Consider the following 27808-nt stretch of genomic DNA (forward strand, 5'->3'; position numbering starts at 1 on the left):
CTTGTCCAAATATCCAAATAATCTTAAACCAAGATGCATTTACTAGACAAGTAAAACAATATAAGGTCCTATTTCATGTTTTATTGAAAATAAAATCAGGTTTTTGTTTAAAACAGGCAAAATGATCTGCCAATGGGGTGAGAAAAATAATCTTATCTCTGACTGAGACGGAAACAAGAAACAAGATTATTTTTCTCACCCCATTGGCAGATCATTTGGCCTGTTTTAAGCAAAAACTCTATTTTATTTTCATTAAAACAAGAAAAAATATCTTATGTCGTTTTACTTTCAGTGAGGAAAATAAGTGTTTGAACACCTGAGAAAATCAGTGTTAATATTTGGTCCAGTAGCCTTTGTTTGCGTTTCCAGAGGTCAAGCGTTTGCTGTAGTTCTTCAGCAGGTTTGCTCTGCAGGAGGGATTCTGGCCCACTCCTCCACACAGATCTCCTCTAGATCCGTCAGGTTTCTGGCCCACTCCTCCACACAGATCTTCTCTAGATCCGTCAGGTTTCTGGCCCACTCCTCCACACAGATCTCCTCTAGATCCGTCAGGTTTCTGGCCCACTCCTCCACACAGATCTCCTCTAGATCCGTCAGGTTTCTGGCCCACTCCTCCACACAGATCTCCTCTAGATCCGTCAGGTTTCTGGCCCACTCCTCCACACAGATCTCCTCTAGATCCGTCAGGTTTCTGGCCCACTCCTCCACACAGATCTCCTCTAGATCCGTCAGGATTCTGGCCCACTCCTCCACACAGATCTCCTCTAGATCCATCAGGTTTCTGGCCCACTCCTCCACACAGATCTCCTCTAGATCCGTCAGGTTTCTGGCCCACTCCTCCACACAGATCTCCTCTAGATCCATCAGGTTTCTGGCCCACTCCTCCACACAGATCTCCTCTAGATCCGTCAGGTTTCTGGCCCACTCCTCCACACAGATCTCCTCTAGATCCATCAGGTTTCTGGCCCACTCCTCCACACAGATCTCCTCTAGATCCGTCAGGTTTCTGGCCCACTCCTCCACACAGATCTCCTCTAGATCCATCAGGTTTCTGGCCCACTCCTCCACACAGATCTCCTCTAGATCCGTCAGGTTTCTGGCCCACTCCTCCACACAGATCTCCTCTAGACCCGTCAGGTTTCTGGCCCACTCCTCCACACAGATCTCCTCTAGACCCGTCAGGTTTCTGGCCCACTCCTCCACACAGATCTCCTCTAGATCCGTCAGGTTTCTGGCCCACTCCTCCACACAGATCTCCTCTAGATCCGTCAGGTTTCTGGCCCACTCCTCCACACAGATCTCCTCTAGATCCGTCAGGTTTCTGGCCCACTCCTCCACACAGATCTCCTCTAGATCCGTCAGGTTTCTGGCCCACTCCTCCACACAGATCTCCTCTAGATCCGTCAGGTTTCTGGCCCACTCCTCCACACAGATCTCCTCTAGACCCGTCAGGTTTCTGGCCCACTCCTCCACACAGATCTCCTCTAGACCCGTCAGGTTTCTGGCCCACTCCTCCACACAGATCTCCTCTAGATCCGTCAGGTTTCTGGCCCACTCCTCCACACAGATCTTCTCTAGATCCGTCAGGTGTCTGGCCCACTCCTCCACACAGATCTTCTCTAGATCCGTCAGGTTTCTGGCCCACTCCTCCACACAGATCTTCTCTAGATCCGTCAGGTTTCTGGCCCACTCCTCCACACAGATCTTCTCTAGATCCGTCAGGATTCTGGCCCACTCCTCCACACAGATCTCCTCTAGATCCGTCAGGTTTCTGGCCCACTCCTCCACACAGATCTCCTCTAGAGCCGTCAGGTGTCTGGCCCACTCCTCCACACAGATCTCCTCTAGATCCGTCAGGTTTCTGGCCCACTCCTCCACACAGATCTCCTCTAGATCCGTCAGGTTTCTGGCCCACTCCTCCACACAGATCTCCTCTAGATCCGTCAGGTTTCTGGCCCACTCCTCCACACAGATCTCCTCTAGATCCGTCAGGTTTCTGGCCCACTCCTCCACACAGATCTCCTCTAGATCCGTCAGGTTTCTGGCCCACTCCTCCACACAGATCTTCTCTAGATCCGTCAGGTTTCTGGCCCACTCCTCCACACAGATCTTCTCTAGATCCGTCAGGTTTCTGGCCCACTCCTCCACACAGATCTTCTCTAGATCCGTCAGGATTCTGGCCCACTCCTCCACACAGATCTCCTCTAGATCCGTCAGGTTTCTGGCCCACTCCTCCACACAGATCTCCTCTAGACCCGTCAGGTTTCTGGCCCACTCCTCCACACAGATCTCCTCTAGATCCGTCAGGTTTCTGGCCCACTCCTCCACACAGATCTCCTCTAGAGCCGTCAGGTGTCTGGCCCACTCCTCCACACAGATCTCCTCTAGATCCGTCAGGTTTCTGGCCCACTCCTCCACACAGATCTCCTCTAGATCCGTCAGGTTTCTGGCCCACTCCTCCACACAGATCTCCTCTAGAGCCGTCAGGTGTCTGGCCCACTCCTCCACACAGATCTCCTCTAGATCCGTCAGGTTTCTGGCCCACTCCTCCACACAGATCTCCTCTAGATCCGTCAGGTTTCTGGCCCACTCCTCCACACAGATCTCCTCTAGATCCGTCAGGTTTCTGGCCCACTCCTCCACACAGATCTCCTCTAGATCCGTCAGGTTTCTGGCCCACTCCTCCACACAGATCTCCTCTAGATCCGTCAGGTTTCTGGCCCACTCCTCCACACAGATCTTCTCTAGATCCGTCAGGTTTCTGGCCCACTCCTCCACACAGATCTTCTCTAGATCCGTCAGGTTTCTGGCCCACTCCTCCACACAGATCTTCTCTAGATCCGTCAGGATTCTGGCCCACTCCTCCACACAGATCTCCTCTAGATCCGTCAGGTTTCTGGCCCACTCCTCCACACAGATCTCCTCTAGACCCGTCAGGTTTCTGGCCCACTCCTCCACACAGATCTCCTCTAGATCCGTCAGGTTTCTGGCCCACTCCTCCACACAGATCTCCTCTAGAGCCGTCAGGTGTCTGGCCCACTCCTCCACACAGATCTCCTCTAGATCCGTCAGGTTTCTGGCCCACTCCTCCACACAGATCTCCTCTAGATCCGTCAGGTTTCTGGCCCACTCCTCCACACAGATCTCCTCTAGAGCCGTCAGGTGTCTGGCCCACTCCTCCACACAGATCTCCTCTAGATCCATCAGGTTTCTGGCCCACTCCTCCACACAGATCTCCTCTAGATCCGTCAGGTTTCTGGCCCACTCCTCCGCACAGATCTCCTCTAGATCCGTCAGGTTTCTGGCCCACTCCTCCACACAGATCTCCTCTAGACCCGTCAGGTTTCTGGCCCACTCCTCCACACAGATCTCCTCTAGATCCGTCAGGTTTCTGGCCCACTCCTCCACACAGATCTCCTCTAGATCCGTCAGGTTTCTGGCCCACTCCTCCACACAGATCTCCTCTAGATCCGTCAGGTTTCTGGCCCACTCCTCCACACAGATCTCCTCTAGATCCGTCAGGTTTCTGGCCCACTCCTTCACACAGATCTCCTCTAGATCCGTCAGGTTTCTGGCCCACTCCTCCACACAGATCTCCTCTAGATCTGTCAGGTTTCTGGCCCACTCCTCCACACAGATCTTCTCTAGACCCGTCAGGTTTCTGGCCCACTCCTCCACACAGATCTTCTCTAGACCCGTCAGGTTTCTGGCCCACTCCTCCACACAGATCTCCTCTAGATCCGTCAGGTTTCTGGCCCACTCATCCACACAGATCTTCTCTAGATCCGTCAGGTTTCTGGCCCACTCCTCCACACAGATCTCCTCTAGATCCGTCAGGTTTCTGGCCCACTCCTCCACACAGATCTTCTCTAGACCCGTCAGGTTTCTGGCCCACTCCTCCACACAGATCTTCTCTAGACCCGTCAGGTTTCTGGCCCACTCCTCCACACAGATCTTCTCTAGATCCGTCAGGTTTCTGGCCCACTCCTCCACACAGATCTCCTCTAGATCCGTCAGGTTTCTGGCCCACTCCTCCACACAGATCTCCTCTAGATCCGTCAGGTTTCTGGCCCACTCCTCCACACAGATCTCCTCTAGATCCGTCAGGTTTCTGGCCCACTCCTCCACACAGATCTCCTCTAGATCCGTCAGGTTTCTGGCCCACTCCTCCACACAGATCTCCTCTAGATCCGTCAGGTTTCTGGCCCACTCCTCCACACAGATCTCCTCTAGATCCGTCAGGTTTCTGGCCCACTCCTCCACACAGATCTCCTCTAGATCCGTCAGGTTTCTGGCCCACTCCTCCACACAGATCTTCTCTAGATCCGTCAGGTTTCTGGCCCACTCCTCCACACAGATCTCCTCTAGATCCGTCAGGTTTCTGGCCCACTCCTCCACACAGATCTTCTCTAGACCCGTCAGGTTTCTGGCCCACTCCTCCACACAGATCTTCTCTAGACCCGTCAGGTTTCTGGCCCACTCCTCCACACAGATCTCCTCTAGATCCGTCAGGTTTCTGGCCCACTCCTCCACACAGATCTTCTCTAGATCCGTCAGGTTTCTGGCCCACTCCTCCACACAGATCTCCTCTAGATCCGTCAGGTTTCTGGCCCACTCCTCCACACAGATCTTCTCTAGACCCGTCAGGTTTCTGGCCCACTCCTCCACACAGATCTTCTCTAGACCCGTCAGGTTTCTGGCCCACTCCTCCACACAGATCTTCTCTAGATCCGTCAGGTTTCTGGCCCACTCCTCCACACAGATCTCCTCTAGATCCGTCAGGTTTCTGGCCTGTCGCTGAGAAACACGGAGTTTGAGCTCCTCCAAAGATTCTCTATTGGGTTTAGGTCTGGAGACTGGCTATGCCACGCCAGAACCTTGACATGCTTCTGACAGAGCCACTCCTTGGTTATCCTGGCTGTGCTTCGGGTCATTGTCATGTTGGAAGACCCAGCCTCGACCCATCTTCAATGCTCCAACTGAGGTTGTTCCCCGAAATCTTGCAATACATGGCCCCGGTCATCCTCTCCTTAAAGGAATACTCCCTCTTTTTCATATTAAACTGTTATTCCCTTAACTAAGACGAGTTGATTCATCCCTCTCTCGTCTCAATGTGTGCTCTTAATCTCTCTGACGCACGGTGACGATCTGATAGCATTTAGCTTAGCCCACTTAGTTCCCTTTAAATACAGTTACCCGAATAGCTGAATGATCAAGTATGGTGATAAAATAAAACGTGGCACTTTTCTAAGCAGATTAAAAAGGAGAACTATAATGTGTGGCGGAATAGCACTTCTGAGAGTGCTTCGACTCGGCGCAGTAAAAAGTCCCGGCTGAAAAGTCCTCCCTCAGGATTTTTAGCCAGGACTTTTTGTCATCATACTTGATCGTTCAACTATTGGTGTAACTGTATTTAAATAGGAGAGATAATTGTATTTTAAATTGACGAGAGAGGTGTGTGTCAACTCGTCTTAGTAAAGGGAATGACATAGTTTAATATGACAAAGCGGTGACGTAACCCTTTAATACAGTGCAGTCGCCCTGTCCCATGTGCAGAAGAACACCCCCACAGCATGATGCTGCCACCCCCATGCGTCACAGTAGGGATGGTGTTCTTGTTATAGGACTCATCATTCTTCTTCCTCCAAACACGTTTAGTGAAATTATGATCAAAAAGCATTCTATTTTGGTCTCACCTGATCGCGTGACTTTCTCCCATGACTCCTCTGGATCATCCAAATGGTCATTGGCAAACTTCAGACGGGCCTGGACATGTGCTGGTTTAAGCAGGGGAACCTTCCGTGCCATGCAGGATTTCAAACCATGATGTCTTAGTGTATTACCAACAGTAACCTTGGAAACGGTGGTCCCAGCTCTGCTCAGGTCATGGCCAGCTCCTCCGTGTAGTTCTGGGCTGATTTCTCACCTTAGGATCATTGAGACCCACGAGGTCAGCCCCAGTCCAAGGGAGACTGACAGTCATGTTTAGCTTCTTCCATTTTCTAATGATTGCTCCAGCAGTGGACCTTTTTTCACCGAGCTGCTTGGCCATTTCCCCGGAGCCCTTTCCAGCCTTGTGGAGGTGTGTGAGTGTGTCTCGTGTCTTTGGACAGCTCTTTGGTCTTGGCCATGTTAGTAGCTGGACTCTTACTGATTGTATGAGGTGGACAGGTGTCTTTATCAGCTAAAGGTGCATCTAATTTAGGATAATAAATGGAGTGGAGGTGGACATTTTAAAGGCAGACTAACAGGTCTTTGAAGGTCAGAATTATAGCTGATAGACAGGTGTTCAAATACTTATATGCAGCTGTATCATACAAATAAATAGTTAAAAATCATACATTGTGATTTCTGGATTTTTATTTATTTAGATTATGTCTCTCACAGTGTGGATATTTGGACTGGAAACAAGACAAAATTACTAAATAAGAAGAGCATTTTTTGCAGAGTATGGAGAGCAGTCTGTGTGTTTAACGGCCGTGTTTCTGCTGCAGTTAGTGTTACAAAGAGTGTTTAGTTCACAATAGGAAATGTCTAAAGCCTGACCACTAACTGCCTCTAAACTTACTCAACGAGAGCTTATTGAGTTATCCTGTAATATACACTCATGCATTCACTGCAAAAAATGCTCTTCTTACTCAGTGTTTTTGTCTTGTTTCTAGTCCAAACATCTAAAAATTCTTACATTAAGAAACATTTACTAGTCAAGTAAAAATTATTGTCTTGTTTTGGGGAAAAATAACTCACAATGAAGAGAGTTTTTGCTTAAAATAAGATAAATAATCTGCCAATGGGGTGAGATAAATAATCTTGTTTTCTGTTTGAATTAAGATTATTTTTCTCACCCCATTGGCAGATTATTTATCTTATTTTAAGCAAAAACTCTCTTCATTTTGAGTTATTTTTTCCCCAAAACAAGAAAATTACTTTTGCTTGTCTAGTAAAAACTTCTTGTTTTAATTTTTTTATTTTTTAGATGTTTGGACTAGAAACAAGACTAAGTAAGAAAAGTTTCTTCAAGCTTCGGCCAGTTACCCTCTCACAAGTGTCTAAATGTATAATTTTACAAATCTGCTTTGAAACTATCTGTATTATATAACGCGCTATAGACATAAGGTGACTTTGCTTGACTTAAATACGACTAATGCATGATTGGGAAACTCGGGAAAATCCTCTGGGATAGTGAGTTCGTGTTGCGCTCATGAGCGCGCTGCGGCGGGCGGGGCTTAAAGGCGAGGTCCTCTAGTTCAGTGAAAGATCAAACCTCAGAGATATATCATTCATAACGCGACATAACGCGACATGGCCTCGAGTATCGTGCTGTTCTTCGCGCTTCTCCTGATGCTCCTGATCGTGTGGATCCGCCGACACTCGCGGAGAAGGTGAGCTAAAGGACTCGCTCTTTACTCAACACAGAGTTAAATTACCTTTAACATACAAGTAAGGGATACGATTACACATCTGCCTGATGTTCGAGGTCACTTAATTACCATACGCGATTATATCAACCTAATATAGGCTAATATTCATAAAGAAGGAAAGATTTTACCCATACTGAGTTTGTATAAATCCTCTTGGGGTTTAGAGCAGCCTATTTATTCCCCCACATCAATTGCACACTTCTAGTACAATTATGCACTGCAAAAAAATGCTTTTCTTCCTTAGTATTTTTGTCTTGGTTCTCATGAAAACATAAAAAAAATCTTACATTAAGAAACATTTACTAGACAAGTAAAAATGATTGTCTTGTTTTGGGAAGAAATAATTCAAAATTAACCTGTTAACTTCCACTGGCCCACCGGCGGGCCCGTTTGCCACTGCATGTATAAACCAAATATATCCTATATTTATCCTGATCTAATGTTGACAAATTATATATCATTCGAAAGCTTACGAACTCGAGATTTATCCTGTAAAAAAAGTTTTGAAATCGGACCTTGCGTTACCAATTATTCTAGCGGGCTCCTCCGTCATGTTTCATATTTATTTTAACTATTTTACAATAAAAACCTTTTCTAATCTTGACAAAACACATATCGTCGGAAGGGTCTGAGTCTCATAGTTCTATATCTGCAAACTGTTTTGTGATATTTGGACAAATATATATAAATTTGACACAGGAAATAGCATTTTTTTTAAATCAATGGAATTTCAATGACACCCGGTGGCTATGTGTGATACAGCACCTAAACAAAACCTCATAGGAACTTCGATTTTTGTGACATTAACTTCAAATTTGGAACACAAATTGATTAGACATATGGATTTGATTTGATAGTAATTTTAGAGTACAAATTATTTTGTAACATACATATTTTATATTAAATATTAAATATCTAGTACAGTATATTTGATTACAGTAAATTTAAACTTCCATAACTTTTTTATACTTGTGTTATAATTTTTGTGTTAATGTCTATATTCCAAAGCATTCTCAAATTGCAACCATTTAAGTTTGGATAGTGAATTTTCATGTATATTTTCAAAACGTGAGGTGACAGTTAACAGGTTAAGAGAGTTTTTGCTTAAAATAAGATAAATAATCTGCCAATGGGGTAAACAGAATAATCTTGTTTTCTGTTTGAATTAAGATTATTTTTCTCACCCCATTGGCAGATTATTTATCTTATTTTAAGCAAAAACTCTCTTCATTTTGAGTTATTTTTTCCCAAAACAAGACAATTTCTTTTGCTTGTCTAGTAAATACTTCTTGTTTTAAGAATTTGTAGATGTTTGGACTAGAAACAAGACAGAAATACTGAGTAAGAAGAGCATTTTTTTGCAGTGTATCTATAGATAATTTACACAGAACACGTTGTTGCTGTCAAAAGTGCGAGCCGTGGGTCTAGAGACGCATTTTAAAAACCAAAGGGGGTGGCTCAACTTACCCACTGGCTCATCTTACCCCACCCGCCCTAGTTTCCGATGTCCTGTGATAATCTGCTCTCTGTCCAGGCGACTCGGCGAGCCTCCGCTGCTGACCGGCTGGCCCTTCATTGGAGTCACTCTGGATTATGCCAGAAATCCTTTGGGATTCCTAAAGGAGACCCGGGAGAAATTCGGGGATGTTTTCACGTGTGCGATCGCTGGGAAATACTTCACTTTCGTCACAGACCCTTTTTCTTTTTCCGCCGTGGTACGGCAGAGCAGAAATCTTGACTTCCAGAAGTTTGCTCTCAGTTTCTCGCACCGGGTAAGTGACTCCGTTTTAACACTTTAACCCAAATATGCATCGAGACATCTTCACACTGACAAACATGCTCTCCTTACTCAGTATTTTTGTCTCGTTTCTAGCCCAAACATCTAAAAATTCTTACAGTAAGAAACATTTACTAGACGAGTACAAATTATTGTCGTGTTTGGGGAAAAATTACTCAAAATGAAGAGAGTTTTTGCTTAAAATAAGATAAATAATCTGCCAATGGGGTGAGATAAATAATCTTGTTTTCTGTTTGAATTAAGATTATTTTTCTCACCCCATTGGCAGATTATTTATCTTATTTTAAGCAAAAACTCTCTTCATTTTGAGTTATTTTTCCCCAAACACGACAATAATTTGTACTCGTCTAGTAAATGTTTCTTAATGTAAGAATTTTTTGATGTTTGGGCTAGAAATAAGACAAAAATACTGAGTAAGAAAAGCATTTTTGCGCTGTTCATTTACAATCACATGGAGAACACATCAGAAAATGATCTCTTCTAATGGGATAAAATGCGTTGTTAGCGATGACTGTTCTCCTGATCAGGTTTCTGACACAAACAGACCAAAGCATATGCAGTTCTCTGCTATATTTACTGTTATCTCATTTTTCGTGCTTAATTGTCTCTGTATCACTTTAACTGAAACTATTGTTATAATTACGACTAAGAACAGCATTTAATCTCCATCGCTCGGCTAACATGAAACGATACTAGAACTATGGAAGCCCGTTTACGCCACTAAATAAAAAAATTAAAAGAGTAATTGCGACTTTTTGTCTCAGAATTGTGACTTTATATTGCAGTTGTGATAAAAAAAAGTCAGAATTCTGAGATAAAAAGTCGCAATTACTCGTTTTATTTTTTATTTAGTGGCAAAAACGGGCTTCCATTTAAAACCCCCAGTAGGTGGCGGCAAATCAATGTCTCAACGGGTGAGTCAATGAATCATTCACTCAAACTATTTGTTCAGAACGACTGATTCATTCAGGGACAGAGCAGAAGTGAGTGAGTCGAGTCATTAATTAGAACAATTCGCTCAGAACGACTGATTCATTCAGGGACAGAGCAGAAGTGAGTGAGTCATTGAATCATTCACTCAAACGATTCAATCAAAGTGGCTGATTTATTAAGGTTCAAAGCAGAAGTGAGTGAGTCGAGTTATTAATTTGAATGATTCGCTCAGAATGACTGATTCGTTCAGGGACAGAGCAGAAGTGAGTGAGTCATTGAATCATTCACTCAAATGATTCATTCACTAAAGAAACTCAAACTGTGTTCAGAGATGCTCAAAGGCCCGAATCTTAGGAACAATTTTCAATGGCAGAATGAACAGACAATATTGTGTCTAAAATGTGAGTCAACTAATAGCATTTTAATTTATTGTTTATTGAATTATTATATGAAATCAATATCTCATTACGTGCTGATATTCGGGGAAACGCCATTGCTTATAAATATTCAAACAAAAACGTATTGTCTGTAGAGACAGAAGGATGCCAACTATTATTCATTTAGTTTGAGAATGAGCTCTTAAACCCAAGTTTTTAAACCAACCCAAAACTCTCAACCATCCAATGGGAAAAGCATTGAGCGGATGCTCTTTCACTTAAAATAATCATTATATGAACTCCAAAAAGGAGCGGGATTAAAGGCTTGAAGAGCGTAGTTATGAGACTAATCCCTGACCCGGGTTAGAAACACAAATCTTATACACAAACACAAAAACTAATATTTTAAGTAAGAGCTAATGTCCACCCAGCCGGTTGTTATCGCAGAATAAACCCCTCCAGAGCGATCAGGACCCCGAGGCGAAGCGGAGCGTCACTCTGAAGGGGTTTATTCTGCGATAACAACCGGCTGGGGGGACATTATCCCGCTTATTACACAGCTACTAGTCTCAAATAAATTACACACTAAATATTGTCTCGAGATTAAATATTTTATTAGCTCTTACGCAAAGCTTCCGCGAAGAAAAACAGTTCCAGACTGCTTTAAGCCTTTATCTATTGCTGCTAAATGTTGAGAATGAATGCTGAAAGGGTTAGTTCAGCCAAAGATGAACCCAAGCCTCTGATTTACTCACCGTCAGGTCATTATAGGTGTTTATGACATTCTTCTGTCAGACAAATACAATCAGAGTTATATTTAAAAAGTCCAGGCTAACGTTAATCCCAGCAGTAGTTGGAGCTGTTTCTGAAGTCCATTAAATGCAGCTGTCCGTCAAATAACGTGCTCCACACGACTCCGATGGGTTAATAGAGCCTTCTGATTCCAATCGATGCGTTTGTGTCAGAAAAATATCCATATTTAAAACTTTATAAAGGAAACCTGCCTTGAAGTCTTCCATTGTAACCCACGACTGTTTAAGCCACAAGATGGCGCCAGCGTTAAGCACAGAAGTAGAACCGGTCAAGATAACTCGCAGTACCCGGATGAGCGGTGTGTGTTATCTGGGAATAACACACCGCTGGAATGAGCGATTGACCAATCAGAATCAAGTATTTCACAGAGCCGTGTAATAAATTGTAATAATATATCACAATATTACATTTTGTTTTCTGTATTTCTGATCAAATAAATGCAGGCTTGATGAGCAAAAGAAACTTCTTTCAAAAACATTACAGATAGTGATGTGTCCAAACGTCTGGCCTGTGAACAGATCAGAATAATTTCTCATAATGGCACACCAGTTACAGAGCATCCGGTTGACTGTGCTGTATTTCTTGTTCTTAGCTTTGAGAAAAAAAGTTGTTATGCTAATACATTTCGGAGATATTCAGCTAAGTATAAAGAATGTCCAAACTCTGTTCATGCATAGGGGGGTCACTTTGGAAATCTGTTACTCAAAGTCTAATTTAGGGTTCAAGAGTGTAGCTGTAACTGTTAGAGTTTCCAGGGATCCTCATTCTCTCCTAAAATTTCCCGGTAGACCAAACCGTAAGTCGTAGAGACGTGAAACTTTGAGGGCTGGTAGTACTCTCACCATCTACACAGACACCAATGCTCATCCCAATCGGCCTGACGGAGGCGCTACAGCGCTCAAAAGTACCAAATCAGCCATAACTCTGAAACCATTAGGCCTAGGCTCAAGTGTCTTATATCGACGAAATGCATTCTATCTGATTTTCACAGATATGGCTATAACTCATGAACAGAATGAGATATTTTCACATGTGCAAGACCTCATTCTGTGGTGGCGTGAAAAAGGCCGCTGCGACTGGCCACTTGGTGGCGCTATAACATGGATAAAACATAAAAATGGGTATTATTACACAACCCTAAGTCTGATTGACTTGAAAATTGGCATGCAGTGTCTTCATCCAAGGTGCCAAGACTGCCTTTGAGGACATTTGAGTATCTTGAAAACACGTCCAACAGTGGCCAAAGAAGTTTGAGCGGGTCAGACAAGGTTAACGGAGACCCATTGAAGCGAAACTCGCTGAGACTGTTTGACGCACGGCCCTAGAGACCTGTGAGAAATTAGAAAGAAATCGGCCATCCCCTTTACATTGCATATCAAGTGATTTTCCACTCACACCCACAACATTATAGTTTCTGAGCAACTTTGCCTCTGGGAAGGCCGCTGTCAATCAAAGCATTCCTTAAATATTGGAGATTATTTCAAAAACCACGTTTTTTTGGTTCAACCTCGATAAAACTACTGCGCCACAATTCTCAAGACTCTCTAGGTCAATAATGATGAACTTTACACTTTGGGCAGCTATAACAGGGTCATGTGTGTGGAAAAATATACTTAAATAAACTATAATACCAATAAATCAATCCTAAATGAAAACTCAGAACTTGACATTAGGTGAGCACATGCGACATGTTTCTTAACAAGCATGCACATTTTTATAAAGCTTTAAAAAACATATATTTCCTCTGGGAAATTGCCTGTGTAGGTTGTAAATGGTCTTTAATATCTATGATCGAGATGGTTACTAAATAAAACAAAGGCTAACACAACACTTTGCTTAAAGGCCTTAAAGTGCCTAAATCCCGATGCTATGTTTCAAACCTGAAATCAAACTAATATGAGGGATCCTTCAATAAAGATGTTATGAACTTTTAAAATATGGTTATGTGTATTTATACAGAGTGCTCCAACACACAGACCTTTTAATCATATACATTTCGGGGTGTCCAATAGCACGTGCGTTCTCCGCCTGTGTGTAAGGAAATAACTATATATTTATCAGCAGGGATCAATAGCCTATTCTCATCATTCACAAAGATAAACCAAAACTAGGACAACAAATAAACAAAAGCTTGCTTACTGTTTCTAATATCAATCATGCTGATCAGTTAGCTTGTGTATTAATGGAAATATTTGATCTTTTGCAATGCTCATGTAAGATGACGTCAGATTATAACGGCCATCTATCTTTATCGCTCACTTTCATCACTTTCGCTTTTCTTCTCATGCACTGACTTGTTTATGGTTGGGTCTCATGACAACTTGCTTGTGATGTTCCTTATTTCAGTCACTTTGAATGAAATGGATAAATGGCATGTAAATCATACACTATATTGCCAAAAATATTGGGCCGTCCCTCCAAATCACTGAATGTTCAATCCCTTCATGGCCACAGGTGTATAACTCCAGCTCTCGGCCTGCAGACGCTTCTACACACATTAGTGAAAGAATGGGTCGCTCTCAGGAGCTCAGTGAACTCAAGCGTGGGGCCGTGATAGGCTGACACCTGTGCAATAAGGCCATTCCTGACATTTCCTCACTACTAAATATTCCACGCTCAACTGTTAGTGGGATTATAACAAAGTGGAAGCCATTGGGAACAACAGCAACTCAGCCACGAAGTGTTAAATCCCAGAGCGGGGTCAGCGCATGCTGAGGGTCACAGTGTGCAGAAGTCTCCAACTTTCTGCAGAGTCAACAGCTCCAGACCTCCAGACTTCTGTGGCCTTCAGATGAGCTCAAGAACAGCGGAGAGAGCTTCATGGAATGGGTTTCCATGGCCGAGCAGCTCATCCAAGCCTTACATCACCAAGAGCAATGCAAAGCGTGGGATGCAGTGGAGTAAAGCAGCCGCCACTGGACTCTAGAGCAGTGAGACGTGTTCTCTGAGCGACCAATCACGCTTCAGTCTGACAATCCCATGGACGAGTCTGGGTTTGGCCGTCGCCAGGAGAACGGGACTCGCCTGACTGCAGTGTGCCAAGTGTAAAGTTTGGTGGAGGGGGGGTTATGGGGTGGGGTTGTTTTTCAGGGGTTGGCCCCTTAGTTCCAGTGAAAGGAACTCTTAATGCTTCACCAAGACATTTTGGACAATTTCACGCTCCTGCCTTTGTGGGATCAGTTTGTGGACGGCCCCTTCCTGTCCCAGCATGACTGCGCTCCAGTGCACAAAGCATCGCTCCATAAAGACATGGATGAGGAGTTTGGTGTGGAGGAACTGGACTGGCCTGCACAGAGTCCTGAGCTCAACCCGATAGAACAGCTTTGGGATGAATTAGAGCGGAGACTGAGAGCCAGGCCTTCTCGTCCAACATCAGTGCCTGACCTCACAAATGAGCTTCTAGAAGAATGGGCAAAAATCCCCATAAACACACTCCTAAACCTTGAGGAAAGCCTTCCCAGAAGAGCTGGAGCTGTTAGAGAGGGTGGGCCGACTCCATATTAAACCCCACGGGTTAACAATGGGAAGCTCAGGTGCATGTAGAGGCAGGCATCAGAACACTTTTGCCGATATAGTGTACGTCTTAAAGCCTAGGTTTGATCCTGCTTGTCTTGTTTTGATATAATGTGTGTGTGTGTGTGTGTGTGTTAAAGGAACACTCCACCGTTTTTAGAAATAGGGCTAATTCAACTTCTTTCCTGGATCACTTTTACTCGGGACATGCTATCTGGCAACATAGGATTCCATTCATTATGCTAAGCTAAGCTAGCGGCCACCCTGCCAAACTAAAACAATGCACTGAGACAAAAACGCATTTGCCCACATATCTAAATGAAGGAGAGAAGTTGAATAAGCCCTACTTTTAAAACAGTGGAGTGTTCCTTTAAAGCCTAGGTTTGATCCTGATGGTTTATCTCTTTATCTTTCCCTAAGGTCTTTGGTCACGCTGATTTCACCCATCCGCTCTTCACCGAGAGCTACAGGGAAGTTCACGGCATTTTCCGACAGACTCTTCAAGGCGCGGCTCTGCAGAATCTAAGCGAGACCATGCTGTGCAATCTACAGACGGTTCTGGATCGAGCTGGACCACGCCAACACGACTGGCTGGAATTAGGCCTCCAGAGCTTCACCAACCGCATCATGTTCGAGGCAGGCTTCCTCACTCTTTTTGGAAAGGACTCTGGGCTTCTTCAGGCCAGCCGGACATGCATGCAGAAAGCAGAGCGAGAGTTTTTGGCTTTCGATCGTGCGTTCCCATTGCTAGCCGCAGGATTCCCCATCGGTCTGATCTCATGGGCTCGGCGAGCGAGGGAAGCTTTGGCGGAGGAACTTCTGCATGAGGAACTGCACAGCCGGAAATGCATCTCAGACCTGATTCAGCGCAGAATGGACGTGTTTGACCGCATGCATTTGGATGAAACTGGAAAAGCACGGACGCATGTGTGCATGCTATGGGCTTCACTGGCCAATACACTTCCAGCGGCCTTCTGGAGCCTGTACTACACACTCAGGTAGCAAATATCCAACAGCACTAATTACTGACAATAGCCCTTTATGGCCAGACATATCGAGCACGTTTACATGCACACCAGTATCACAAATATCAGCTTATTGGAATAACCAGTTTTCTGTTTGAATTAAGATTATTTTTCTCACCCCATTGGCAGATTATTTTTCTTATTTTAAGCAAAAACTCTCTTCATTTTGAGTTATTTTTCCTCAAAACAAGACAATTACTTTTGCTTGTCTAGTAAATGTTTCTTAATGTAAGAATTTTTAGATATTTTGACTAGAAACAAGACAAAAATACTGAGTAAAAAGAGCATTTTTTACATTTTGCATTTGATTGTGTGTTGTGAACCGCAGATCTGCCGCCGCTTTCACCGCCGCGCGCTCAGAGATCGACCGGGTTCTGTCAGGACAGAACTTGAACAGTCGGGACCAAAAGATCCACCTTTCTAGAGAGCAGCTGGACTCTATGGCTGTCTTAGGTACGTGATTTAAGGGCTTTCTACTTGGCTAGTTATCACGATCACATGACTAAACATGTCTCAGAATGTTGGTAAATTTTCAAGCTTTTCATTTTGATATAGTTGCGCAATGTAATCTTGCACTATATCAGGTTTGAGCATGTAGAGATTTGGCTGGTGGATACATGATTATAGGTTTGAAGAAGAAGACATTAAGATTTATTAGGTCTCCAAACTGGCACCGGTTGAGATCTAGAAGAGGTTGGACGTGGGAATATTCCAAACTAAATGTCAAGAGTTCCAGGCAATCAGACGTCATGCTCACATGTTGGCCACATCGTGTCGCCACCACACAACGAGAGCATATTGTGTTTTTGAAGCAAAAACAGAATACAAACAACGTAAAATCACTTTAAAAAATGACGGTATATTACACAAACTCAATGGGCCCTATTTTAACGATCTGAAACGCAAGTGTAAAAGTGCGAAGCGCAAGTAACTTCGTGGGCGGGTCTCGGCGATGTTGCTATTTTCCCGGCAGGATAAATGGCTCTTGCGCCCGGCAATTAACAATTTATGATTTGCAAAAATAACTGTTGCATCTGTGTAGATTACATGAGCAAAGTGTATGCGCGTTGTGCACGCTATACATTATGGTCAAGCATGCGCCCTTAAAATAGCATAATGAACAACGAGCAACGCGCCGCTGACTTTAGACTAGGTTTTTTCTGGTCAGTGGCGCAATGGTTTAATGGAGCAGCAAAATAGCACCAGGGATTGTTTGCGCCGGAACACGCCTCCTTTTTTGCGCTGAACCGCCCAGGGAGCGCAAGTTCATTCACTAGTTTAGCGACGTGCTTCTGTGGAGGGAAAAGCGCGCGTCAATTGTCAATTTCAAAGTCAATTGCGCTGGATGCAAGATAGGGCCCAATGTCTAATGTTTACATTTATACCCAAATGACGCGTCTCGCTGAGGTCGGGGTTGATCGATGTTCCCCCGAGTTCACACGCCACATGTTCGACTTTGAGTGGTGTTCCAGATGTTATTTCCAAGAACAAGGGTAAAAAAATCCAAGTCTGGAACGCAGCCTAATTGCAGGGAATTCATTCAAACAAACATAAACTGAACCTATAAACATTACACATAGCATTAAAAATGAACATATATCGGCTGATACCGATAACATTAAAAATGAACAAATATCAGCTGATACCGATAACATTAAAAATGAACATATATCGGCTGATACCGATAACATTAAAAATGAACATATATCGGCTGATACCGATAACATTAAAATGAACATATATCAGCTGATACCGATAACATTAAAAATGAACATATATCGGCTGATACCAATAACATTAAAAATGAACATATATCAGCTGATACCGATAACATTAAAAATGAACATATATATCGGCTGATACCAATAACATTAAAAATGAACATATATCGGCTGATACCGATAACATTAAAAATGAACATATATCAGCTGATACCGATAACATTAAAAATGAACACATATATCGGCTGATACCAATAACATTAAAAATGAACATATATCAGCTGATACCGATAACATTAAAAATGAACATATATCGGCTGATACCGATAACATTAAAAATTAACATATATCGGCTGATACCAATAACATTAAAAATGAACATATATCAGCTGATACCGATAACATTAAAAATGAACATATATCAGCTGATACCGATAACATTAAAATGAACATATATCAGCTGATACCGATAACATTAAAATGAACATATATCAGCTGATATCGATAACATTAAAAATGAACATATATCAGCTGATACCGATAACATTAAAATGAACATATATCGGCTGATACCAATAACATTAAAATTAACATATATCGGCTGATACCGATAACATTAAAAATGAACAAATATCAGCTGATACCGATAACATTAAAATGAACATATATCAGCTGATACCGATAACATTAAAAATGAACATATATCGGCTGATACCGATAACATTAAAAATGAACAAATATCAGCTGATACCGATAACATTAAAATGAACATATATCAGCTGATACCGATAACATTAAAAATGAACATATATCAGCTGATACCGATAACATTAAAAATGAACATATATCGGCTGATACCGATAACATTAAAAATGAACATATATCAGCTGATATCGATAACATTAAAAATGAACATATATCAGCCGAAACAGATAACATTAAAAATTAACATATATCAGCCGAAACAGATAACATTAAAAATTAACATATATTGGCTGATACCAATAACATTAAAAATGAACATATATCAGCTGATACCGATAACATTAAAAATGAACATATATCAGCCGAAACAGATAACATTAAAAATTAACATATATTGGCTGATACCAATAACATTAAAAATGAACATATATCGGCTGATACCAATAACATTAAAAATGAACATATATCGTCTGATACCGATAACATTAAAAATGAACATATATCAGCTGATACTGATAACATTAAAAATGAACATATATCAGCTGATACCGATAACATTAAAAATGAACAAATATCAGCTGATACTGATAACATTAAAAATGAACATATATCAGCTGATACCGATAACATTAAAAATGAACATATATCAGCTGATACCGATAACATTAAAAATGAACATATATCGGCTGATACCGATAACATTAAAATGAACATATATCAGCTGATACCGATAACATTAAAAATGAACATATATCGGCTGATACCGATAACATTAAAAATGAACATATATCGGCTGATACCGATAACATTAAAATGAACATATATCAGCTGATACCGATAACATTAAAATGAACATATATCAGCTGATACCGATAACATTAAAATGAACATATATCAGCTGATACCGATAACATTAAAAACCTGCCGATCTCAATTCGTGCTGCCGAGTCTGTAGCCATTTTTAAAAAACATCTTAAGACACATCTTTTCCAATTGCACTTTTCCTATTGCACTTGACCAATACAGAATAGCACTTACTGATCATATCTAAGTCTCTCATCCGGATTTGTGCCTTCAGGTGGGTATGTTTCATAGTTATCATAGCTACCAAAATCCAGTGTTCTGTATTTTGCGTACGTGAGTTTTTGTTGTAGATGGCTATTGCTGCGCGTTTAGCTAGAATGCCATACAAAACCAACCCATTGGGCCACTGAATCTGCATTAACGACAACAGTTGGGGCATCAGCCTTAGTCCTAATGGGTTGTTATCATAGCTATCAAAATCCAGTGTTCTGTATTTTCCGTACGTGAGTATTTGTTGTAGCTGGCTATAAAAAAAAAAAAAAAAAAAAAAAGTTGTATACTGTGCTAATTAATTGAGATTTCTTACAGCTCTTACAGGTTGTTGGCCTTGTTTGTCTCGTTGCTTCTATTGCTCTACCCTTTTTTGTAAGTCGCTTTGGATAAAAGCGTTTGCTAAATGATTAAATGTAAATGTAAAAATGAACATATATCAGCTGATACCGATAACATTAAAATGAACATATATCAGCTGATACCGATAACATTAAAATGAACATATATCAGCTGATACCGATAACATTAAAATGAACATATATCAGCTGATACCGATAACATTAAAATGAACATATATCAGCTGATACCGATAACATTAAAAATGAACATATATCAGCTGATACCGATAACATTAAAATGAACATATATCAGCTGATACCGATAACATTAAAATGAACATATATCAGCCGATACCGATAACATTAAAATGAACATATATCAGCCGATACCGATAACATTAAAATTAACATATATCAGCTGATACCGATAACATTAAAAATGAACATATATCAGCCGATACCGATAACATTAAAATGAACATATATCGGCTGATACCGATAACATTAAAAATGAACATATATCAGCTGATACCAATAACATTAAAATGAACATATATCAGCTGATACCGATAACATTAAAAATGAACATATATCAGTTGATACCGATAACATTAAAAATGAACATATATCAGCTGATACCAATAACATTAAAATGAACATATATCAGCTGATACCGATAACATTAAAAATGAACATATATCAGCTGATACCGATAACATTAAAAATGAACATATATCGGCTGATACCGATAACATTAAAAATGAACATATATCAGCTGATACCAATAACATTAAAATGAACATATATCGGCTGATACCGATAACATTAAAAATGAACATATATCAGTTGATACCGATAACATTAAAAATGAACATATATCAGCTGATACCGATAACATTAAAAATGAACATATATCAGCTGATACCGATAACATTAAAATGAACATATATCAGCTGATACCGATAACATTAAAAATGAACATATATCGGCTGATACCTATAACATTAAAAATGAACATATATCAGTTGATACCGATAACATTAAAAATGAACATATATCAGCTGATACCGATAACATTAAAAATGAACATATATCAGCTGATACCGACAACATTAAAAATGAACATATATCAGCTGATACCGACAACATTAAAATGAACATATATCGGCTGATACCGATAACATTAAAAATGAACATATATCAGCTGATACCGATAACATTAAAAATGAACATATATCAGCTGATACCGATAACATTAAAAATGAACATATATCAGCTGATACCAATAACATTAAAAATGAACATATATCAGCTGATACCGATAACATTAAAAATGAACATATATCAGCTGATACCGATAACATTAAAAATTAACATATATCGGCTGATACCGATAACATTAAAATGAACATATATCGGCTGATACCGATAACATTAAAAATGAACATATATCAGCTGATACCAATAACATTAAAAATGAACATATATCAGCTGATACCAATAACATTAAAAATGAACATATATCAGCTGATACCGATAACATTAAAAATGAACATATATCAGCTGATACCGATAACATTAAAAATGAACATATATCAGCTGATACCGATAACATTAAAAATGAACATATATCAGTTGATACCGATAACATTAAAAATGAACATATATCAGCTGATACCGATAACATTAAAATGAACATATATCGGCTGATACCGTTAACATTAAAATGAACATATATCAGCTGATACCGTTAACATTAAAATGAACATATATCAGCTGATACCGATAACATTAAAAATTAACATATATCAGTTGATACCGATAACATTAAAAATTAACATATATCAGTTGATACCGATAACATTAAAAATGAACATATATCAGCTGATACCGATAACATTAAAAATGAACATATATCAGCTGATACCGATAACATTAAAAATGAACATATATCGGCTGATACCGATAACATTAAAATGAACATATATCAGCTGATACCGATAACATTAAAAATGAACATATATCGGCTGATACCGATAACATTAAAAATGAACATATATCGGCTGATACCGATAACATTAAAAATGAACATATATCAGCTGATACCAATAACATTAAAAATGAACATATATCGGCTGATACCGATAACATTAAAAATGAACATATATCAGCTGATACCAATAACATTAAAATGAACATATATCAGCTGATACCGATAACATTAAAAATGAACATATATCAGCTGATACCGATAACATTAAAAATGAACATATATCAGTTGATACCGATAACATTAAAAATGAACATATATCAGCTGATACCGATAACATTAAAAATGAACATATATCAGCTGATACCGATAACATTAAAAATGAACATATATCAGCTGATACCGATAACATTAAAAATGAACATATATCGGCTGATACCTATAACATTAAAAATGAACATATATCAGTTGATACCGATAACATTAAAAATGAACATATATCGGCTGATACCGATAACATTAAAAATGAACATATATCGGCTGATACCGATAACATTAAAAATGAACATATATCGGCTGATACCAATAACATTAAAATGAACATATATCGGCTGATACCGATAACATTAAAAATGAACATATATCAGTTGATACCGATAACATTAAAAATGAACATATATCAGCTGATACCGATAACATTAAAAATGAACATATATCGGCTGATACCGATAACATTAAAAATGAACATATATCGGCTGATACCGATAACATTAAAAATGAACATATATCAGCTGATACCAATAACATTAAAATGAACATATATCAGTTGATACCGATAACATTAAAAATGAACATATATCAGCTGATACCGATAACATTAAAAATGAACATATATCAGCTGATACCGATAACATTAAAAATGAACATATATCAGCTGATACCGATAACATTAAAAATGAACATATATCGGCTGATACCTATAACATTAAAAATGAACATATATCAGTTGATACCGATAACATTAAAAATGAACATATATCAGTTGATACCGATAACATTAAAAATGAACATATATCAGCTGATACCGACAACATTAAAAATGAACATATATCAGCTGATACCGACAACATTAAAATGAACATATATCGGCTGATACCGATAACATTAAAAATGAACATATATCAGCTGATACCGATAACATTAAAAATGAACATATATCAGCTGATACCGATAACATTAAAAATGAACATATATCAGCTGATACCAATAACATTAAAAATGAACATATATCAGCTGATACCGATAACATTAAAAATTAACATATATCGGCTGATACCGATAACATTAAAATGAACATATATCGGCTGATACCGATAACATTAAAAATGAACATATATCAGCTGATACCAATAACATTAAAAATGAACATATATCGGCTGATACCAATAACATTAAAAATGAACATATATCAGCTGATACCGATAACATTAAAAATGAACATATATCGGCTGATACCGATAACATTAAAATGAACATATATCGGCTGATACCGATAACATTAAAAATGAACATATATCAGCTGATACCGATAACATTAAAAATGAACATATATCAGCTGATACCGATAACATTAAAATGAACATATATCAGCTGATACCGATAACATTAAAAATGCTCAAATTTAACCTGTTGATCTGCTCTCTCATGAATTGGTGTAGCCTAGTTTCTGTATAAGCAGCCGTTGTTGATTGAGTTTATGTGACCTCTAAGTGAAATGAGTGTGTGGCGTTCTCAGACAGTATAATCGAGGAAGCTCTTCGGCTGTCGAGCGCCTCCATGATGATCCGTGTGGCCAGTGCTGACTTTACTCTGGCTCTGGATTCAGGACAGACGGCCGCTGTCAGAGAAGGAGATTACATCGCTCTCTACCCTCAGCTCATACACCTGGATCCGGATATATACCCCAATCCCACAGTACGTGCTCAAACTTATGTCAAATATACATTTAACCAATGAGCTCTCAGGTTTGTACAGATTAGATGTTTCAGATCATCTAAACTGCGAATCGAGGTGTTTTTATGCATGTTTTGACTGAGTTTTGGCTGCATTTACACTACTCTGACCAGCAGGGGTCGCCAGAGTGTGGCGTTTACAGCGCTGAGAAACTCAATTGTTTTGGTTCAATTGATTGAACGTTTTAAAAAAGTTTGGTTTCTCCCATCACTACTGAGAACAAAGGAAAGACAAGTGTGTTCTTATTAATACATTTTATTTTATTTTATTGACTAATAGACATGACAATCAAGTAATTACATAATTCTAGAAGTGAAATAAATGTGTAAATGTATAGGTGTGTGCGGGTGAGTGTAGGTGTGAGTGTGTGTGTGTGTGTGTGTGTGTGTGTGTGTGTATTCATGAGCAAAATTACCCATTTACTATTTATTATATTATCACTACCATCATTCCTTATCACCATCATACCGCCACCATTATGTTAGTCATTGTGTTTTTTTCCCCCTATGTAATATTTATCATTGTCAGCACTTTCAATGGATCAATTAATTTGAGATAGTATGATAATAATATAAGATAAGACAAGGGCTGTATATCTTCAAGATACAATCAAATTAGGGATGCATTGATATGAGAAATTTGTATGATATTGAAAACCGATTATAATTTATATTTGAAAGCTGATAACTGATATATAGACCGATAAATCCAAATTAAAAATGTTAAATAATTTTTGAGAGCCTGATTACAAAAACAAAAATGTCCCAAGCACACAATGATGATGTTCTCATTATAATTTATATATAACATTATAACATTATAGTTATACTCTATTTGGAAATGTGTTTGGTATTACAGTTTTTGCCCGTTGCTTGAACACTATAGACCCATGCTTAGACTAAAGTAACACAGCTTGAAGCTTTTGTGACCATACCTCAAACACATGCACCCACACCTTAAACAAAAGCGCTGCTCTGCACTCTCGTTGCAATTCTGCAACACACTCGGTCCGGCATACTACACTCTATTTCATACATAAGACACTTTGTTCAAAAATGAAATCTCAGGGTCCCATTTTGGAAAACACATGTATCCAAAATACAACACACATCGGGTGATTGCAACCACTCAAATGAGAGAGAGAGAGAGAGAGAGAGAGAGAGAGAGAGAGAGAGAGAGAGAGAGAGAGAGAGAGAGAGAGAGAGAGAGAGAGAGAGAGAGAGAGAGAGAGAGAGAGAGAGAGAGAGAGAGATGGTCAAAGAGGCTATACACAGAACAATATTTCAGATGATATTAGAGCAACTTTGGTGGATCATGTGGTAAGTCATGGCTCTGACAGTGAGGGAAGCCGGGCAGAGAGTCCTCCACATCTAAGCCGGTTCACAGTTCATCCATCATAAGGACATTCAGACTGGAGAACAGCAACTCTCCCTTCCAGACTGTATCTCTCTACACACTGTGCCGTCTCACATTACTGTATTGCAAGTTGGCTAGGGCTCCTTTAGTAACAATTTTTTATTTTATTGTTGTGTAACATACAGTACAGCACACAGCACTGCACCACTGAGACTGTACTGTAGTGTGAAGTATAGTCCTGAGATGTGCAGTATTATGTCATTTGGAACATTTCAGTAATTTCATTTTTGGTTGTTGTGAAAACCTTTGTTGGAAAAGAGAAACTATAAGTGTTGCATTGCTTCACAGAACTGCTAACTGATGAAGTGAATAAAAACAGTGACAATTAAAGACTGCAGTGTTTTATATAAAGTAGACGAGTGTGTTCCCCCTGATCTGAAAGTGTATTCACATCATGCAAGTGTGTGTCATTTTGTCATCAGAGTTACATTTTGACATGTTAGGTTTTGATAGCAGAGTTCTAATCTGACGCAGATGTGAACGGTATATCTCCCAGTGTTGTGTCGTGTTTACTTGTGTGTAGAGTTTTGGCACTACGAGACAAGTTTTGCATAATGTGTTCAAGCAACGGGCAAAAACTGTCATTTATTCTTGCAATCAATGGACTGGAAAAGCTAACGCTAGAAAAGCTGCTGATAATGCATAACATTTGCTGAAGTTTGAGCAATACCTTATGTTAATAAAACATTTGGTTTTTAACCCCTTAACTGTCACTTTTTTGTTGAGAATAGTCATGAAAATGAACTATCCTAACTTTAATGGCTGTAATTCAAGAATGCATTGGAATATAAACCTCAGTTTGGTTGTGTTTAAAAAAAAAAAAGAAAGCAATTCAAAATATGAAAGTATGAAAAAGTTATGGACGTTTAAATTAACTGTAAATGAAAAATACTGTACTAAATATTTTTTTATTTTATATAGAATATATATTTTACAAAAAACTAAAAAACTAAAATTAATGTACAAAAAAATTAAACAAAAAAATGTGTCTAACCAAGTTCCCATGAGATTTTGGTTTCGGCGCTGTACCACAAACAGCCACCGGGTGTCATCCACATGCCATTGATTGTTTTTTTTAATGCAATTTCCTGTAAATATCTGTCCAAATATCACTTCCATCACAAAACAATCAGTTCTTTATAAAAGATATCGGTATCACTTTAGTATGGGGAACACATCTTCACTATTAACTCCGACTTCTGCCTCATAAACTCCTCATTTACTGCTTATTAATAGTTAGTAAGGTAGTTTTTGTAGCGTTTAAGTTTAGGTATTGGGTCGGATTAAGAGATGTAGAATAAGCTCATGCAGAATAAGGCATTAATATGAGCTTTATAAGAGCTAATAAACAGACAATATCCTAGTAATATGCATGATCATAAGACACTAGTTAATAACTGAACCTTAAAATAAAGTGTTACCGAAAGGTCTTATAAAGCATGTGCTTGTTATAAAACTCCTGCCGGAACATATCAGTGGCTTTCTATTTTAGAATTAAATCTTGCCTTTCCTTCGAGGCGAAAAAGAGTTGCTGCCACTTTTATGGTGATGTTATATTTCTGCATGCGTCCTCTCAGTGTTTGCATGCTTTAGACACGGTTTATCACGGTGCACTGAGGTTCGTTACGAATCTTAAATCCCTCACTCGTCGTGTGTTGTATGCTCGGGTTCGATGGTCTGCTTTGTCCACCCATAGACTAAAACACTGGCATATTTTATTTATAAATCTATTCTGGGTCTACTTCCTTTATATCTTAATATGTACATCAGTAGAAACACGTGTTGGTAGGGAATTCCCAGTGTCCCAGGAATTCTTCCTTCAGTCTGTTCCAGCGGTTCTGAATTAGGAAAAAGGCATTACATTTGCTGCGCCCTCTGCTTGGAATAACTCGCAGTTGTCATTGAAACTTAGGGAGTTGGTTTCACTGGACACTTTAAAGTGATGGTAAATTATGGATGTTATCTGTTAAACCCATGTGAGATTTGTTGCTGTCACTCTTGGCCAGGACGCTCCTGTGAAAGGGATTATTCATCTCAATGTGCTTCTTTTAATTAAAGGTTATAATAAATACAGAAGTGACGTCTAAATGTTCATGTTTCCAGGAGTTCAGATATGACCGTTTCCTGGATGAGAACGGTCAGCGCCGGAGTTGTTTCTTCAAAAATGGACGCCGCCTGAAGCACTTCCTGATGCCGTTCGGTTCTGGGGTCAGCGAATGCCCAGGACGGTTCTTCGCGGTGCTTGAGATTAAGCAGTTCCTGGCACTGACGCTGTGGCGTTTCGATCTCCAGCTCTGCGGTTCTGATCTGGATCTGGATTTGGACCTCAGCCGCGCGGGTCTGGGGGTTCTGCCGCCCTCACGGGACATCATGCTCCGCTTTAGGACAAGAGCAAACACCACAGCACAGGCCGAGCAAATATAAGGACTGTGGAAGGGAAATCTTTCTAGATATAAACAGTGTTGGGGGCATGGGCGTCGGAACTACTGTGTGTGTGTGTGTGTGTGTGTGTGTGTGTGTGTGTGTGTGTGTGGGACCAGACCCACCCACTTTTTATGACCAAAAAGTATAAAAGGGCCGTTTGATCTTCTCTTTATTTCATTACAAATAGGAAATGAAATGATCAGATGGTGCTCCGTTGGACTTTTCTGACATTTCTGCCTACTTT

The 27808-nt window shown here is 40.1% G+C and overlaps 1 protein-coding gene across 1 annotated transcript; it reads left to right on the plus strand.

Moving 5' to 3' along the window:
- The first annotated feature begins 7239 nt into the window (after nucleotides 1-7239).
- cyp7a1b (cytochrome P450, family 7, subfamily A, polypeptide 1b) lies at nucleotides 7240-27808 on the plus strand. The gene is made up of 6 exons (XM_067448045.1): nucleotides 7240-7382; nucleotides 8956-9193; nucleotides 15276-15853; nucleotides 16209-16333; nucleotides 23507-23685; nucleotides 27244-27808. Exons 1-6 carry the CDS (start codon nucleotides 7303-7305, stop codon nucleotides 27562-27564), a joined length of 1521 nt encoding a protein of 506 aa, XP_067304146.1. The 5' UTR covers nucleotides 7240-7302; the 3' UTR covers nucleotides 27565-27808.

Source organism: Pseudorasbora parva, chromosome 1, assembly GCF_024679245.1.
Source record: "Pseudorasbora parva isolate DD20220531a chromosome 1, ASM2467924v1, whole genome shotgun sequence".
Taxonomy (NCBI): domain Eukaryota; kingdom Metazoa; phylum Chordata; class Actinopteri; order Cypriniformes; family Gobionidae; genus Pseudorasbora; species Pseudorasbora parva.

Coding starts and splice junctions, on each gene's coding strand:
- cyp7a1b (XM_067448045.1), top strand. CDS start 7,303: ATGGCCTCGAGTATCGTGCTGTTCTTCGCGCTTCTCCTGATGCTCCTG. Junction 7,383..8,955: donor CGCCGACACTCGCGGAGAAG/GTGAGCTAAAGG, acceptor CTCTCTGTCCAG/GCGACTCGGCGAGCCTCCGC. Junction 15,854..16,208: donor AGCCTGTACTACACACTCAG/GTAGCAAATATC, acceptor TGTGAACCGCAG/ATCTGCCGCCGCTTTCACCG.